Source organism: Pseudorasbora parva, chromosome 17 (assembly GCF_024679245.1).
Source record: "Pseudorasbora parva isolate DD20220531a chromosome 17, ASM2467924v1, whole genome shotgun sequence".
In the NCBI taxonomy this organism is placed as follows: Eukaryota; Metazoa; Chordata; class Actinopteri; order Cypriniformes; family Gobionidae; genus Pseudorasbora; species Pseudorasbora parva.
The window spans coordinates 28,169,832-28,189,334 of NC_090188.1; the positions used below are offsets into that span (position 1 = coordinate 28,169,832).

At 40.4% G+C, this 19,503-nt stretch overlaps 1 protein-coding gene across 3 annotated transcripts; it reads left to right on the forward strand.

The window, feature by feature from the left end:
- The first annotated feature begins 1,739 nt into the window (after window positions 1-1,739).
- On the forward strand, window positions 1,740-13,678 carry frmd6 (FERM domain containing 6). 3 transcript variants are annotated; one of them, XR_010898621.1, is made up of 14 exons: window positions 1,740-2,074; window positions 2,204-2,294; window positions 2,861-2,940; window positions 3,021-3,097; window positions 3,622-3,808; window positions 8,507-8,662; window positions 8,745-8,810; window positions 8,901-8,969; window positions 9,090-9,264; window positions 10,210-10,518; window positions 10,708-10,830; window positions 12,563-12,654; window positions 12,817-12,908; window positions 13,044-13,128. XR_010898621.1 is itself a non-coding variant. In XM_067420796.1 (14 exons), the coding sequence occupies exons 1-14, from the start codon at window positions 1,976-1,978 to the stop codon at window positions 13,100-13,102; spliced, it is 1,647 nt and encodes a 548-aa protein (XP_067276897.1). In that variant the 5' UTR covers window positions 1,740-1,975; the 3' UTR covers window positions 13,103-13,236. The 3 variants fall into 3 exon arrangements, 2 of the variants coding, with proteins under 2 accessions (XP_067276897.1, XP_067276896.1); XM_067420796.1 differs by having other exon boundaries at window positions 12,845-12,908; window positions 13,044-13,236; XM_067420795.1 differs by lacking the exon at window positions 12,817-12,908 and having other exon boundaries at window positions 13,044-13,678.
- Window positions 13,679-19,503: the final 5,825 nt, after the last annotated feature.

Sequence of the window (19,503 nt, forward strand, 5' to 3'; positions counted from 1 at the left end):
TAAACCAGGACCAGACTTCTATTAAGCTGATTATTTATTTATTTTTTTGGCCTATTTTATAGATGGAGTGAGCCTGTGGTTTAATATGTTGATATTTTAAGCTAAGTCTACATATTTTAAACATATAACTTCAACTTGATCATAGTAAGTGTATTTCTGCAAATGTTAGATTATACATTAAGGAAATATGCTTAAAATAACATGTAATATTCCTTTAAATTTGATATGGCATATTTGTTGTAATTTAAGAGGGAATTCATACATCTATGATAAGATGTCAAGGACATAAACCATGGTAACATTTCACTCAGTCTTTCTCTTTGTTAGTTCAGCAGTTTCTGTAGGCCTGTGCTCATATCATAGATAGTGATAGAGGCAGATAGAGCAAGATATCAGTCTGTTAGTGTTTCATCTCCGTGTAGGGAGATGTTATGTCCCAAAAATATCTAAAATCACTGAGGAATTTGTCGAATCCTGACATAAGTTAAAGTTTGTGGCAACAGCTGAAAACTTAAAATGGAAAACTGTTCTAAAAAACTTAATAAAACTCAAAAAAGTTGAATTAACCAGAACTTAAATTACTTTTTAGAATTTTTATTTTGTACTTTATACATTTTAATTGCTCTGAAATTGAAATATCTGCGTAAGCTAATTCATAGATTTAATTTATAATCTAAATATCATGTAATCTCACATTTTTAGTAGTGGAATCTTGACTAGCTTTAGCTAATTCAATAAATGATACCTTGCTAATTAGTTACACAATGCGTTGATAGTAAAAAGAAAAAGAAAGTTCTAAATACTCATGAAAGTTAATTTGTTCAAAATAATTTGTTATTTTGCTCTTCTCAAACCAAACCTGGTTCTACAGTGTAGAAACTAGTTTGTTGAAAAAAGTAGCTTAGCTAGTAGATGAAGAATAATATTTAAATTCGTATTGTATTTGTGTTCTCAAGTCGCCTTTTATTGTCATAGCGCTTTATACAATAGAGATTGTTTCAAAGCATCTTTACTGTGATGAACAGAAAAATAATGATTTAATGATGCAAAATATAGTTCAATTCAGCTGAAACGCAGCTCTAAAAAGAAAATACGTAATTACTCAGCACAGTTCATTGTTTTTTTCAGTTCCGTTGTAAAGATCATCAATTATTAAATTAGCTCAATTCAAATATAAAGCAGTTCTGCAGAAAACAGTGATGTCATCATCCAGCTCCGTTCAGTTCTCCTCAAATTGTGTCAGTCAGTCAGATCAATAATATTGAATACTGTTTGGCATGTTATGTTTTTAATATGGATTGTTTAATGTACAAAAAGAGAAAAGAAAATAATTTCTAATGGCTGTAATGTTTCTATAAGCCTTATGACCAGCTGTTTATTCAGCAGTTATCATTTACAAAATATGCTGTAATGCTCAAAATAAGCAGTACATTGACAAAGAAGTGACAACTTTATAGTGCACCATATAAATGCAGAGTACAGAATGTGTGTTTGTTGTGTGTAATGTACCCACAACTGTCCATTAAAAAACAGCTTTCCTTGTTTTTATGTTTTGTGAACAAAAAGATTAATCTGGTCTCTTGTGTTCCCTTCAAAATCCAGCAAATTATAGTTGTGTGATATTTCAGTGAAATATTTGGAGAGCTGCCTGCCAGTATGTAAGAATGAGGTATGTGTTCTGGTTGTATTCCTGTTGAAATAATTAATTTTTGTCTTTTTTTTAAATCTTTTTCAGAGTCAGTCGGTGGAGCTGCTGTGTGTTTGTTTGATGTGATTGTGTGTTGATGCATGAGACACTGGTGGTTTTGAGGTTCAATTTCTCTGGTCACAGTCTCTGATTGTGTGTGTGCGTGTTTTGTTTTTGTTTTTTTTAATGTGTGTGTGTCTAAATGATCTGATCCCGTTGTGACTGGGAGGTGCTCAGGGGTGGAGCTCCAGTGAGGGGCACAAATCTACAGGCTGCAGCCTCTCAAACATGAGCAAACTGACTTTTCACAATAACAAGACGATGCAGGACCGGCGGTGTGTGTGTGTGTTCCTCCCGAATGATGAAACACTCAACGTAATAGTCAGTGTAAGTACTACTCCAAGCACTCAGTGACACGCACAAGTGCCGATTGCAAGAAAAGCACAGTTGGGAAAGCTGATTTGGTAAAAAATGTGGCAATTACAATCTCAAACTTTCTCTGTTCTTCTCTCTCAGGTTAAGACTGTGTGTCAGGAGTTGTTGGTGCAGGTCTGTGATCTGCTCAGGTTGAAGGACTGTCACCTATTTGGCCTCAGTGTTATTCAGAGTAAGACACACACAAAACAAAATTTGTCAGATAACTTTGATGGAAAGTTATGTAATGGATTACAGTCAACCAATCATCTGTCAGCTGTTAAATTTAAATACACAATTAGATAATATCAATTTAGCCAGTTTGCTTTATTTTACTATCCTCACTTACATAAATGAACTATAGTGTCCTGCTGCTCCACCCACTAGTAAAAAATGATATCTGGTGTCTGAATAATTTTTAGTTTGACTGTATGTCTTGGACGTTCAGGGTTTCATGTGTGTTGTATCTCCCCTGATAAAATAATTTGAACTCAAATGATAAAATTTTTTGGTTGATTTATTCCTTCATGTATGCAATAATGAAATTATTGGGATAATCTATGGTCTGCCAGTTTTATTTTTGCATTTTCTGCTTTGTATTAGAGTCTTGATCACCCTGTCAGGGTTTATTTTTGCTGTAATGAATTACCGGAGGCTGTTTGTAATTTTTTCACATTATCTATTACACACATATACAAACATAAAAGATTTAAATGTGTGTGCGTTTTCAGTGTATTTTAAGTGTGCTTTTTCTCCTAGACAATGAACACATATACATGGAACTCGGACAGAAACTGTCGAAATATTGTCCAAAAGAGTGGAAACGGGAAGCCAGCAAGGTATCAAGCAAAAGGATTTGGATTTCTTGGGGAAATGTCTTTTTTGTTGCACACTTTGACAGAATTCTCACTAACTGCAGGGAATTGACCAGTTTGGACCTCCGATGATAGTTCACTTCAGAGCACAGTATTACGTTGAAAATGGCAGACTTATCAGGTGAGACATTACACCACCCTTCAAATGCTTGTGGTCAGATTTTATTAGTACTCTTATTCAGCAAGGATGCATTGAATTGATCGAGAGTCTTTTTCAAATCTATTCTTTTAAACTTTCTATTCAAAGAATTTTTAAACAAAAAAGTACCGGTATAATGGTTTCCACAAAAATATTAATAAGCACAACTGTTTTCAGCATTGGTAATAGTAATACATATAATACATTCATAACTGGAGTTATGAAGCTGAAAATTCAACTTTACCATCAAAGTATTAAATTACATTTTATAATGTATAACAATTAAAAACAATTATTTTAAATTGTAATAATTCTTGACAATATTAGTGTTTTTTACTGTATTTCTGATCAAATAAATGCAGTCTTGGTTAGGTGAACATAAGAGACTTCTTTCAAAAACAAAAATCTTACTGACCCCAAACGGTAGTTTGGTAATGGTAGTGCATACATATAAAATGTCTATAGAAAAAGTACTGATATGTTCTATATGTGTCTGTCTGTTTCAGCGACCGCATGGCACGGTATTATTACTACTGGCATTTGCGGAAGCAGGTACTGCCATCTCAGTGCATCCAGAGAGAAGAGGCTTATTTCCTTCTGGCTGCATTTGCACTGCAGGCTGACCTGGGAAACTTCAAACGGAACAAACACTTTGGTGCCTATTTCCAGCCGGAAGCATATTTTCCCTCCTGGGTAAGTCTGCACAGCACCCCATTAAACTGCTTCCTGATGAATCATTATGCTGATCAAGCCTGTTAAATGTGTGTACGCTCAGACCGCCCTTTGTGTGTGGTTTATAGGCTGCACTGTGTTGTCCCTGAAAATTTCTGCAACATTGAACAGAGCTTTTGTAAAAAAAGAAGAAGAAGATATAAATAAAAAACCTTTTTTATTTATTAGTGCATGTAGAGGATCGATGTTAAAAATAGAAGAAAGCTTTTAGAGAGAATCTTGGGTGCATTAGCTTCCTGAGCTGTGCTATCATCTGGATACACATGCTGTAAAATGCTCCTTCACTGCAGGATGGTGCAGTTAGAGAGAGACTGTGCTGTAGAACTGGCAGATTAAAGAGACTGCTGACAACACTGTGTTGATGAGTTTTGTGTTTTTATGCATGTTCAGGGACATCACTGTAGCCAAGGCTGACAACTAGGATTATTTCTGCAGTAATGTTTTTTTTTTTTTTTAATATATTGTTTTATATAAAAACAGATCATTTTTAATTTAAAAATTAGTATTGCTAAATTACTAAATTATTATAAATCTAGTTTGGTCGCCAGCAGGCTATTCCATCTATATTTGCATTTACCTAAAATGTAGGCTACTGTAACACATATTTAACATATATTTACACGTACACACACACACACACACACACACACACACACACACACACACACACACACACACACACACACGTCGTGTTTCCATGTTTTATGGGGACTTTCCATAGGCGTAATGGATTTCATACCGTACAAACTGTACATCCTATCCCCTTACACTGCCCCTGCCCCTAAACCTACCCATCACAGGAAACATTGTGCATTTTTACTTTCTCAAAAAAACTGCTTGTGTGTGATTTATAAGATGTTTTCCTCATGGGGACCTAAAAATGTCCCCACAAGGACAAGGATTTTGGATATTGCCATCTTTGTGGGGACATTTTGTCCCCATAACGTAGGGATTACCAGGCCACACACACACACGTACGTACACACACACACACACACACACACACACACTCTTAGCTGTCCATCGTATATTCGATGATGACACTTGCTCCGGGGATGGAGGGAAGGGGGTAGGGTGGGGGGGAGGGTTTCAGCGACATTGCCGCTGGTGCCACTTCTCGTGGGCGTTGAGTCCAATCCTTGAGCCACACACTCTTCCGCAGATGGAGCAAGGGAAACCAGACACCAGGGGGGTACCAGCCGCCCGCTGGTGTCTCTTGATGCGTCTCTCGGATCGTCTGTCTTGGTTTTTTTGGTGTATTTGAAAGACTGCAGTGGCACAGGTGACCTGCCAGGCTGATCTGTCTAGTGCCAGAGATTCGAGCTGCGTGAGGGGAATGTTTGCTCGCTTCAGAAGGTCCCTGGTGTAGTCCTTGAAGCGCCGCTTTTGTCCTCCAGCGGAGCGCTTTGAGCCCAGTAGTTGACTGTAGAGGACTTGGCGAGGCAGGCGGTGTTCAGGCATGCGTATAGTGTGCCCTATCCAACGCAGGTGTTTGTTGGCCACAGCTGCTTCCATGCAGATTGAGCCAGTATTGCTGAGGATGACTGTGTGGGGGATTCTGTCTTCCCAGGACAAGTTGAGGATCTTCTGTAGGCAGCGGATATGGAAGGCCTCTAGGTTGGTGATGTGCTGGCGGTAAGGGGTCCATGACTCTGCCCCATAAAGCAGAGTGGAGAGACATACCGCATTATACACAGCCACCTTGGTACTGACCTTCAGGTTATGGTTTTCAAAAACCCTGCTGCGTAGGCGTCCAAAAGATGATGAAGCTTTATTTATCCGGGTGTGTAATTCTTTGTCAAGGGAGCAGCTTGAGGACAAAGTGGAGCCGAGATAGATGAAGTGGTCCACTGTTTTAAGTGGAACACCGTTTATATGAAAGCTGGGGGGTATGGGGACTGGGGTGGTGAGATGAGACATGACCTCAGTTTTTTGAATGTTAACCTGTAGGCCAAAAGATTGGTACAGACTGGCTATAGTGTTGAGGGCGTACTGCATAGAGTCCGGGCTGTGGGCTACGACGGCACAGTCATCAGCATACTGAAGCTCACAAATTTGCCGGGACTTTGTCTTTGTGCGGGCCTGGAGTCGACGGATGTTGAAGAGGCTTCCGTCGAGTCGGTATTCCACATGGACACCGTCTTCATGCCTCATGACACGATGGAAGAGGCAGGTGATGGCAGACAGGAGGATGTTAAAGAGCATCGGAGCTAAGACGCACCCTTGTTTCACCCCAACGTTTACCTCAAAAGATTCTGACTGGAGTTCTCCCATGATCACTCTGGCTTGCATCCCGTTGTGCAGCTGCTGTAGGATGCTGAGAAACTTGGGTGGTACCCCAATTTTAGAGAGGAGTTTCCAGAGCAGCTCACGATTGATGGTGTCAAAAGCTTTACTGAGGTCAATGAAGGCTACGTAAAGGTCTTTGTGCTGTTCTCGGCTCTTCTCCAACAGCTGCCTCAAGACAAAGATCATGTCAATTGTGGACCTGGACTTCCTGAAGCCACACTGCGTTTCCGGAAGCACAGCTTCCGAGATGTGCTCAACCAATCTGCTGAGCATGATCTTGGCCAGGACTTTCCCTGCGATGGAGAGGAGAGATATCCCACGGCTGTTGCTGCAGACTGCTCTGTCTCCCTTTTGCTTGTAAATAACCACGATGTTAGCATCTTTCCAGTCCTGTGGGAGGGTCCCATGTTCCCAGATATTTTGGATCAGGAGGTGCAGACGGCGCGTGAGGATGTATCCTCCTTGTTTGAAAACTTCTGCAGGAATTCCGTCGGGTCCAGCGCATTTGTTGTTCTTCAGTCCTGCAATGGCTTGCCGGAGCTCTGAGTAGAGTGGTGGGGTATCCAGGTGTATGGTTGGTGACAGGTCTGGCAAATTGTCCAGGATATGTGGGTCAGAAGGGTTGGTGTGGTTGAAGAGACTCTCAAAATGATTTGCCCAACGGGCAAGAATCTCATGCCGGTCCTTGAGAAGCGTGGTCCCGTCAGCTGATCGGACTGGAACAGTCACTCGTTTCCTGGGGCCATACAATGCTTTCAAGGCATCGTAAAAGCCTTGAGTGTTGTTACAGTCAGCCAGGTTCTGTATTTCCTGTGCCTTTTGCACCCACCAGGTGTTCTCCATAGCCCGAAGGGCTCGCTGGGTTTCTGCTCTAGCAGCAGTGAAGGAGGTTATAAGGGCAGGAGATCCAGGGCAGGACAGGAGAGCTTTGTGGGCCTCGTGCTTGGTTTTTAGGAGTGACTGTATCTCAGTTGAGTTACAGTCGAACCAGTCCTGATGGAGTTTCCTTGATTGGCCAAGCGCCTCTGAGGCTGCTTTATGAATAGCCTGGCGCAATGCTGGCCAGTCAGCTGATTCTTCCGGGATCTTGTTGAGGTTTTCAGCAAGGAGCCAGCGAAGGTTGTCTTTGGTGGTGTGGCTGTTCAGCGCTGCACAGTTGAGTTTCTTGTGTGAGGCTGTCTTTGGGCTACGAGGTTGAATGCTCATGGATAATTTGGATCTGACCATGAGGTGGTCAGTCCAGCACTCAGCTCCTCTCATAACACGGGTGGTGAGGACATCTTTTCGGTCTTTTTGACGGACAATCACGTAGTCAAGGAGATGCCAATGTTTTGAGCGTGGGTGCTGCCAGGTGGTCTTGAACCGGTTCTTCATCTGGAAAATGGTGTTAGTAATGACCAGCTGGTGCTCTGAACAGAGGGCGAGGAGTCTGAGCCCATTGTGGTTCATATTCCCCACACCATGCTGGCCGATGACTTTACTCCATACCAGGTGCTCCGTGCCCACTCTAGCATTGAAGTCTCCCATGAGTAAGAGCCTGTCCGTAGCCGGGGTTTGCTGTAGGATGGCATCGAGTGCTCTGTAGAAATCCTCTTTGATGTTGTGCTCAGCATCAAGGGTTGGAGCGTATGCGCTGATGAGAGTTGCAAAGCGTTTCTTTGCCAGGGGAATGCGCCAAGTCATCAGTCTTTCATTGATGCCGATAGGGGATTCCGAAATGTGCTGCAGCAGTTTTGTCTTCACGGCAAAACCAACTCCATGGTTGCGACGAGTGCCTTCAGGGACCCCCTTCCAGAAGAAGGTGTACCCAGCACCAACCTCTGTCAGGGAGTCCTCCCCATGCAGTCTGGTCTCGCTGAGAGCTGCTATATCGATGTTATATCACACACACACACACACACACACACACACACACACACACACACACACACACACACACACACACACAAATAAAATGCATATAATATTTATATATATATATATTTATATATTAAGAAAATTTTGAGCTACAGTAGCACAGACCACACGGTCCAGCCCTTGTTCCCCGCGTGCATCAGTGAGCCTTGGTCGCCCATGACTCTGTCGCCACTGTTTCTTCCTTTGACCACTTTTGATAGATACTGACCACTGTAGACCAGGAACACCTCACAAGAGCTGCAGTTTTTCTGACCCAGTCGCCCAGTCGTCTAGCCATCACAATTCACATTTAATATACTTTTTTTTGATTACTTCAAATGTGTCTTAGTGAATGCAATGTCTATAAAATGATTTTTGAAATTTCTAAATGCAGTTATCAGGCATACCGGAATGTCATGTGAATTTATCACACAAAGGTGTGCTTTATTATTATTTTGGCTCTATCTTTTCTAGGTAATTGCTAAGAGAGGATGTGACTATATTCTCCGTCATATTCCAAACATGCACAAAGAACAGTTTGCCCTTACGGCATCAGAGGCCCAGCTGAAGTACATAAAGGAAGCGGCGCTCTTGGACGACGTGGCGGTTCATTATTACCGCCTTTACAAGGTCAGATAAGAGCTATTGACAGTTTGTGTGAGTGCACATGCAGACGGATTTTGAACATAATGAAAAATGTTCTTTCTGTCAGGATAAGAAAGAATTAGAGGCCTCTTTAACACTTGGACTAACCTTACGTGGGATTCAGATTTTTCAGGTATGCTGTTTATGTACAGGCTGAGGTTATACAGCAAATTGCTAATTTTATTATATATTGTGATAGTTCCATTTGTTTTTGTTTTTTAAGAATGTGGGAACTGTCAGGCAACTCTTGTATGATTTTCCCTGGACCAACGTAGGAAAACTGGTGTTTGTGGTCAGTATTACATTACTTTATTACTATGATTTAAATGTGAAGAGTATAATTCTGTGCTATTAGGGTCACTGTTTAAATGTTTCAGATGAATCAACCTTTGATTCCCTTTCCTTTCCTCAGGGGAAGAGGTTTGAGATTCTTCCTGATGGTTTGCCATCAGCCAGAAAGCTCATGTACTACACAGGCTGTCCTCTGCGTTCACGACACCTCCTGCAGCTGCTCAGCAACAGCCACAGATTGTATATGAACCTGCAACCTGTGCTGAAACAGGTTCGGCGGCTAGAGGAAAATGAAGGTATCTTACAAATATGCACAATAGAGCTCCGGAGGTCACGTGACCCAATCTGTTTACAACACCATTTTGGCTGGCAGGAACAGCTGGCGCCAGGATGAGTTTCAAGGCAACAGAGTTCACTGCACACTTAAATTCAAAAGACAGACTTTTACATAGCAAAACTTATTCGATTAAACATAACAGATCTCTATGAATCATCCGGGGTGCTTTTCACGCGTATCGATAAAGAAACAGTGTGGCAAGGTAGTCGTGTCGAGCGACAGACATGGGAGGCGAGATTGAGTGTGACTTGCGAGCCACACCGTTCTCGAGTCCTCTCATGACGCCACTAAAGGACGAGAGAGGACCCAGGCCTGGACTTTGTTATATTTTGTTTATGGGTTATTATTCTTGTGTGTAGGGGGCAGTCGTCCGAGAAGGGCTGCCCACATTACTTTCGTTTTGTTTATTTATTTGATTATGGTTTTTTAAATGTTCACCGCTTACATTTTAAGAGAGAAAACATGTGAATAGATTAACATCATATGTTAGCAGTTAACACAAATTTATTTTTATCATTATAGTTACGTGAGGCAAAAGTAGTTTTTCTCATTTGCTTTCCCCTGTCTGTTCTGACATCCTGGCACACATCAGCTGTCCATCATGTTGAAATAGTAAGGTTTAAACAGTCTGGTTTTAAATCATTTTATAGATACCAATGCTCCGATTGCCTGCCAAAACGACGACGTTTAGGCTGCATGACGTCAACCTCCGGAGCTCTATACAAATGCAGTAACTGTTAATGCAATACTTCCTAAAATGTAATAATTGAAGTGTTCATGAAATCTGATACAGACAGATAAGGCCAATCTTTAAATCAAGCATGGTGATAAAATGATCAAATAACCAGTATTCTTGTTTTGTTTTGCATCTGGAGTATATGATTGACTTTGTGTGTGTTCTCAGAAAAGAAGCAGTACAGGGAGTCGTATATCAGTGATGCTCTGGAGGCGGACATGGATCATTTAGAGCAGCGTTCACGTGCCAGCGGCAGCAGTGCTGGCAGCACGTCACGACCCAATCCCTTTTCACGACACTCCACCACGAGTCATGGCAGCTCCCGCACATCCGGCGTCGACACCGACAGTTTCCGAACCCCTACAAACACACCACACCGACCGCTGAGAACACACTCGTCTTCCAACACCAGTCATGCCAGCACACACACGTCTGGCATCGAGAGCAGCAGCAAGGAGCACTGCTTGGATGAAGACGGTAGGAGACTCGCAGTTAAATGAGACGCTTTCCTTCTAGCTGGTTAATTGCAACTCAAAGACACAATACATTAGTAATAAAAGTATCAGTAATAAATGCTGTATGATTAAATGGCTGCGTTGATGAAATCTCATTGGTACTGATGCAGTAGCGGTCAGCACTGAGAGTCTGTGTCAATGTTTTCTTTAGAGATTGAGATGCTGGTTGATGATCCAAAAACTTGTGAAGATCTTCATGATTTAGAACTGAACCAGGAACTGTGTATCCACATTACAGAGGACATGCTGTCAGCACAGAACAACGGATGCTCCGGTATGCATACAGGTTATGTTATGTTATGTTAAAAGGCTGCGTTTGATGCATTAAATTGAAAAAGTGACAGCTAAATATATCAAAAATACATATCCATTTCCACAAAAATATTAAGCAGCTCAACTGTCTTCAGCACTGGTGCTCAAGAAACATTCCTCCTTATTAGAATGATTTCTGATCATTCGGATCAGAAGACTGAATTCATTAATGATGATTAATGTAAAATAATTTGCCATTAAATAGAAAATGGTTATTTGAATTGTAATATCTTACAATATTATCACACACACACACTTACAAATAGGTTTTTTTGTGAAATGTGGTGATATTCCATTGGTGGAATGGTTTTTATACTGTACAAACTGTATTTTCTATCCTCCTACACTGCCCCTAAACCTATCCATTACAGGGAACAGTCTGCATTTTTACTTTGCTAACTTATCCTGTATGATTTATTAGCTTTTTAAAAAAAAAAGTGGGGACATGGGTAATATCCTCATATTTCACCCTCTCCTTGTCATACCCATGTCATACACATTTGTGTCCTGATATTTCACAAAAAGAAACACTCACTCACTCACTCACTCACTCACTCACTCACTCAAACACACACACACACACACACACACACACACACACACACACACACACACACACACACACACACACACACACACACACACACACACACACACACACACATGTTGGTCTATGTGGTTTACAGGGACTCTCCATAGGCGTAATGGTTTTTATACTGTACAAACCGTATTTTCTATCCCCCTACACTGCCCCTGCCCCTAAACCTACCTATCACAGGAAACATTCTGCATTTTTACTTTCTTAAAAAAACATAATTTTGTATGTTTTTAAGGCCATTTGAATTATGGGGACATTTGATATGTCCTCATAAACCACATTTATAAGTAATACCAGTGTAATACCCATGTAGTTATACAAATTTGTGTCCTCATAAACCACATAAACAGGCACACACACACACACACACACACACACACACACACACACACACACACACACACACAATGAACAAAATTTAATGGTCCTACAAGCAGACTTCATTTATTCTCTGTGACTATTTTTTTTGTTGTTGAGGGGGGAAACATGATACGTATGTGTGTTCGTGAGATTTACCCACAGTGCGACAAATAGAGAATACAAAACAGTCCTTTTAATTAGTAGGTTCAGGTGTATCAACCAAACCTTTCTGACAGGTGTGTAATACAAGCTGTCATCTCTGGAGGCATTAGCTGTAGATTGAGTCAGTCTGTGGCCTTTAAGTGCCACCAACAAAAGTCAGTTTGTCAGTCAAATTCTTGCTGTCCTAGAGTTGCCCAGGGTGAATGAAGAATATGGTGGTCCCTAAAGCCATTGCAATTTCTTTCTATAGTAATTTTCTATTTCATTCGCTAGAAATTACTCTTTTTGGGTACTTTATAATTTTAAAAAATTCTGTATACAGTAACAGTGGATGGCTGGAAAAGACATGAAAGGAGCATAGGAAATCACTGGTCAAAAAGTGTGAGAATCCAAATTCAAGCAGCGTTTGCTTAATTGAGAAAAGCTTGAAGGCGATGTTTGAATTTTTTTAAATTTTTTATTTACTACTAAATTTTGTGCTGTGCACGTTAGTGTGACACCTTCAAATGATGGAATGAGAGAGAATTATGATGTTAATGATGTATGTGTATGTTGTATGTGTTTGTTCTTTTAGGGTTAGTGGTGAAGGAAGTCAGTTCTTCAACATCCAGCTCATCAGAGACCGTAGTGAGAATGAGAGGCCAGAGCATCGAATGTCTCCCTCAGGTGCACCTTCACACACACACACCAACACACACATTTACACACAACACGTAACAGCTGTTAAATGACACTGTCTCAACCACTGAAGTTAAATCGAGGACGTCAACTCTGCATTTTGAGCTGTATCTTCCTTCTGTTGAGTAATCCTGTAATCTCTTTTAACAGTGCTGGTAACCCCACTTCCTCTTAACAGTATTTGTTTAGGGCAGCCTTACCCTACACCCAACAACATTGTCGTTTCTCATCTGTGAATTCATGTGAGTGTACAGCTAACCGCTCTCTGAGATTTTAGGGTTAGTTGAGAGTTAGTGTAGTCTGTGATTTCTGTGTTTTAATGCGGCTTGTTGGTTTCCTAAGTGCTGACGTGGGTTTTGTTGTCTTTGTTTTATTAGACGGCGATGGGCAGGAAGGGCCAGAGCTCCACGGACCGCCACAGCCAGTCACTCGATGATGTTCGTCTGTTCCAGAGGAACTGTCAGGAGTGGGCGGAGCTTTGCCAGGACACCGCTCATAGCTATACGTTCGGCTGTGAACCAGACCTCGGGGACACGGTCGGCTGTGGGTATCAGGGACTTGCAGATCAGTGCACCGGGATCCGGAATAACCAGCACACATTTCCCATCAAGAGAACCAGCAAGTATTTCTCTCTGGATCTGGACAGAGAAGATCTGACCACAGACCACTTGACCACAGAAGCAGAACCAGAGTTTGTGGTGTAACGCAGAGAGTATTGAAAAGAGCCCCAGAACAAATTAAGAATTACACAATGTTGTTATTAAAGGGATAGTAAATGGAAAAACAGAAATTATGTGATTAGTTACTTACTCTTACTTCATTACAAACTTAATGTTCTTTCTTCTGTTGAACACAAAAGCAGAAATTCTGAATCTGCTGGTTGCGACTGATTTTTCCGTGCTCTTGCGATGAAAAAGAATCCAAAAGCGCCATCAGCGCATGATAAAAGTAGTTGTGTGCTATAGACTTCAGTTAGGGTAGCGTTATTTCTTTTATTTTTGAAATAAATCAAAAATAATTTTTGATATAATTGAATAATTTTTGATTTTTTTTCAAAAATAATAACTAAGCCGTAAAAATACAAGTACTTCACCATCCAAAAACTATAAGTACACAAATCCATAAAACGGTTTTGAAAGTAGTCTTGAGATGTGATCTAGGACATTGCAATCTTTTATAGCCCTGTTTTCATCTGTGTTAAATCTATAGTCCATCCAAAAACAACAATTCTTTCATCATTTACTACACAAACCAGTATGCATTTCTTTCTTCTGAAGAACACAAAAGAACCAAAAGGTTTAAGTTCTCATTAATCATTGTATTTTTTTTTGTCCATACAATGGAAGTCTATGGAAAATTCTTCAAAATATCTTCTTTTGTGTTTCACAGAAGAAAGAAATTTGTTTACATTTGGAAGAACATAAGGGTGAGCAAATGATAACAGAATTGTCCTATTGTATTCAATATTGTATCTACCCAGACTAAGGTCTATATTTCAATCTTCTAAAACCTTACGATAGCTTTTATGGATTGACGGTTGTACTTTTATTGTGTTTCTTGTCATATTTTTAAGAGTTTGACAGCCCCGACTACCATTTAATTTCATTGTATGGAAAAGAGCAGCGTAAATGTCTCTTATGTTACACAGAAGAAGAAAATGTCAGGTTTGGAATGACTTTACAGTGAGTAAACGATGAATTTTGGGTGAATTTAGGTCATTTAGTATGTGTGTGCATGTGTATCCAAAACAAGCACCATCCTAATGCCAAAATACTAAAATCTAGAAAAAGCTGCCATACCAAAGTATCCAAAAGTGTGTGTATGTGTGTGCTGCCCTAAATAAACCCTCAGTGCCTTGAATTCACTATGCAGGTTCTCAGAACATAAAACTTTCTGCACTCCTGTTTACTTCCACCCTCATCTCCAAGGAAACGCCCCAGTCTTGTCTCCCAGAATAACACTAAACCTAATGAGCTTTTTGGGATTGTGGCAACCGAATCATGTGAGCATCATAATCAGAGGGCCCAGTGCCGGGGTGTGCCGCCCCGCAGGATAAATGACTGATGGGATTTCAAGCCACCGTGGCTCTTGATTTAAAGACGTTTGCACAGCTGATACTGATACTGATGCTGATCGGGTCAAGTCTTCCAAGTCTTCTTTAGAGGTTCCCATTTTCTTTATCTGTCTGTTAACTGTTTATTTGTCTAACTGGAAGTTTGTCTTTTATTCTATAGTTTTATAAAGAGTGACTGCTGTGCGTGTGTGAGTGTGTGTTTTAATGGTGTGTTGCCTGTCAGTATTAAGCTGTTAATGGGAGACAGTATTAGAAACCTTGTATAAAGGTTGCAACATGCAATTCTTCCATCTAAACAAGAAATAGAGTGTGTGAACACGCCATTTAAAGGGAGGTCGACACTAAACATGAAGAATGTGCATAGATCTGCAGTTAGACATGGAAACCCAGTGCCATCTCCTCTTTGCAATTGTGGTTTGGAAGGCTTTGAATGAACAGCACTTAAAAGCTCATGAGCATGTAGGCCTTCGTGTCATGACTTTGTGCGTTCTGCTTGACACTAGTAAAGTACATACAGTTCCCCCGACCCGTCTTCACATTCATATCTCTGACCCTTGGAAAAGCAGCAGCGAATTTGAAACTTCATCGTCAAATAATCGTTTTGGTTGCTGTTGGATTTCATGGTGACTGAACACTTGCATCGGTTCTGCTTGCAGATAACAGCCGATCATACATGGACTCCATGCATCGTTTACCCTCTGTTTGCAGCTAGACTTTGTCCTTTCTGTGAAAGGAATTTCCTATGTGAAAATGAAATTGTTTTCCCCAGTTCCTTTGCATACCCATTTTGACTCTCATGAAAGTGTATTCTGTGCCTTGCAGGTGCCAAAGTCCTCAAATGTTTGCAATAAAAGGTACCTTCATTTGTAATTAAATCTGTCCTGTGTTTGTGTCCTGTTTTATGTACAGTACTTTGATTAAATGTACTTTCTAAGTGCTCCATAACATCCGATGATTTTATTATTATTATTATTTTTGGTCTGATGATGTTTATGAATTACATGGCAATTACTGTTGTTTACATCTGATACAACAGTTCCAAGTTTCTCATAATCATCTTTAATCATATAATTTATTAGTTCATTTCTTATTTTCATTCATCTTTCATTACTTTGTACAGTTTCTCTAAATACGAAAAGAAAAGATTTTGGATGTCTAAATCAGAAGAAAGAATTCCCATTATCATTGGTGGTGATTGGACACACACACAAGACTAGGCATAACATTATGACCACCTTCCTAAAAATGTGCTGGTCTCAATTTTGCTACCAAAACTACCCTGACCTGTCGAGGCATGGACTTCACTAGACCCCTGAAGGTGTGCTGTAGCCACTAGCACCAAGATGTTAGCTGCAGATTCTTTAATTCCTGTAATTTGTGTGGTGGGGCCTCCATGGATCCGACTTGTTTGTTCGGCACATCCCACAGATACTCGACTGGAATGAGATCTGGTGAATTTGGAGGCCAAATCAACACCTCAAACTCGTGCTCCTCAAACCATTCCTGAACCATTTTTGCTTTGTGGTATAGGGCGCATTATCCTGCTGAAAGAGGCCACAGCCACCAGGGAATACTGTTTCCATTAAAGGGTTAGTTCACCCAAAAATTTCATTAATTACTCACCCACATGTCGTTGGACACCCATAAGACCTTCGTTCATCTTATATTAAGATATAAATATCGTTCATCATCGACAAAAATATTTTTTGTACGCAAAAAATAATGACTTTATCCGGCAAGTTATTGTCTTCCATGTAGGTCTCTGACGTGAACTCTTGCGATAGTGGCGCTCCTCTTCGCTTCAGGGTCATGTATCTGAATGGTGGATCTGCGTCATATTGTCGCACATGCGTCGAGTTCACGTCAATAACTTGGTGAATAAAGTCGTTATTTTGATTTTAGTGCGCACAATAACTATTTTCGATGCATTGAAACATTATTGTACAGCCACTGCAGTGAGATGGACTTTTTATCGATGTGTTTAGTGCCTTTATGGGTCTTGTGAGTGGGTCAGTGGGAAAGTACTGAATGCCAATGGAGGCCTTTCTGAAGCCTTTCTCAGCCATCAGCTTTCAAAAAAATATCTTCATTTGAAGATGAACGAAGGTCTTACGGGTGTCCAACAACATGAGGGTGAGTAATTAATGAAATCATTTTCATTTTTGGGTGAACGAACCCTTTAAGGGTGTACATGGTCTGCAGCAATGTTTAGGTAGGTGATACATGTCAAAGCAACATCCACACAGATGGCAGGAGGACACAAGGTTTCCCAGCAGAACATTTCCCAAAGCATCACGCTGCCTCCGTCGGCTTGTCTTCTTCCCATAGTGCATCCTGGTGCCATGTGTTCCCCAGGTAAGCGATGCAGACGCACCCGGCCATCCACATGATGTAAAAGAAAAAAAGTGAGTCATCAGACCAGTCCACCTTCTTCCATTGCCTTGTGGTCCAGTTCTGATGCACACGTTCTCACTGTTGGCGCTTTTGGCAGTGGACAGTGTCAGCACTGGCACCCTGACTGTTCTGCGCCTGTGCAGCCCCATACGCAACAAACTGCGATGCACTGTGTATTCTGACACCATTCCTGCATTAACTTCTTGAGCAATATGAGCTACAGTAGTCTTGATTGTACCACACGGGCCAGCCTTGACTCCCCACGTGCATCAATGACCCGCCAGTCCACTATTCCTTCCTTGGACCACTTTTGATAGATACTGACCTCTGCAGACTGGGAACACCCCACAAGAGCTGCAGTTTTGGAGATGTTCTAATCCAGTTATCTAGCCATCACAATTTGGCCATTGTCAAACTCACTCAAATCCTTAAGCTTGCCCATTTTTCCTGTTTCTTTGAGGACAAAATGTTCACTTGCTGCCTTATATATCCCATCCACTAACAGGTGCCATGATGAAGAGAAAATCCATGTTATTCACTTCACCTGTCATAATCTTATGCCTGATTGCAGTACATGTACAATATATAATATATTCCAAGGTTGGTTTTTCTATTTTCTTAAAAAACAAAAATAGAATAGTTCACTAACAGAGACTTGATAGAAATGTAGCACATTTTGTATTTCCTTTTTTTTTTTTTTTTAATAGAACAAATTATGTTTCATTAGGAAATAATATACTGAAGCTATTGATTTTAAATCCAAGCCTATGTGTATTCACCGTCATCTATAAAATACCTAATTTGCAATAAAAAATAGTGAATAGTTCATCTGGTCAGGCTTATATTGAAACTAATGTTTAAACTTATTTTCGTTTTAATTTAGTTAAATTAAGATTTTAAATTTTATTTTTATTATTATTAATTACTCCAGTTGTATTTTATCACTCAAACTGAAGTGGCTCTCATGATGTCCAGGTCATGTCTCTCAGATCTGTGATATCTCTTTGGAGCCTCTCTCTGGGTGTAAACTATGATAGAGAGACAGAGGACGGTACAAGCCTTCACTCTGCCAAGGCTGTGAATGGCTCATCAAGGCCTCTCTGTTCTGGAGATACAAAACACTTGGCAGATTATCTTCTTTCAGGAATTCAGACCTTGGACAGGAGGCAGAGAAACACAATATTTCTCACATGTACAAGTTAAGGATGACAGATTGCAAAAAGCTTACTTTTTTTTTGTTTTTTTTTTTGAAAAGAATATACTAACGTTATATAATATTTATAATAAAAATGTTCATGAATCTATGGCAATTTTCGTGTCATACAGCAGAGGGCGACATGCATCAACGTATCTCACAAATGGAGCGCTCATTTGACATTTGTGCATGACTTCTTAAGCCTAGTTCACACTGCCCGATTTTTGCCCCGATTTTGAGTCGCCGACAGGTTTTGTGAAATCGCCGACAAATGCCCGAGATCACAGGCAAATCGGTGCTCGTGCACGCGAGTGACAATCACGCAGTGTGAATAATCATTTTCTCCACAAATTAGCGCACATACAATTTGAAGCAAACTTTGTGCAGTTTATCATTTTTAATAACAATTCCAAGTCTCGCGCGAGAACTCCGGTCTGACGCACGTATGATCTCGCGTTGTTTACTCGTCACATCGCACGTGTGTTTGGGAAACGTAGTTTGAGCACCGGAGAGAGAGAGAGTTGTCGGCGATTCTTCCTCTTGTTCAGTCATGCAGTGTGAACTCCTCTGTCGTCAAACCATCGTGCAGTGTGAACACAGCAGTGACTGAATAACAACCCAGATAGTCATGCAGTGTGAATAGAGCAGTGACCCGACGAGTTTGAAAATCGTGCAGTCTGAACTAGGCTTTAGGTGTATTCTCATTCAAAAACATATATGTTGCTGTTAAATTAACAATTGATTAATTGATAATTCGGTTTTACTAATAATAATAACAATAATAATTAGTAACATTTATATAGCGCTTTTAGGGGTAGGCTACTCAAAGCGCTTTACATATACATAGCCTCAACCAAATTTATATGCCTTTTTTTGTTTTGTCTTTCCCTCTAGGACTAACTGGTTGTGTCAGAATTTTCGTTTTCTTTTTCTTCTTCTTTTTTTATGGTAATGGCAGAACATGATCCTGTCTCTGGCGTGTGATAAATCCTTTATTCTGGAAGAGATGATGGTATAGCCTACAGCTGTTGTTTGTTTTTGTATCAGCCTGTTACGTTAGCACAAGTTTCTTTGAACCAGAAATATAATATTTGTTTACATGGTTGTTTTGTGTTTGTTTTCCAGTTCACACATGACTGACAATGGATCACGTTTGGATTGAATAGAAAGTTCA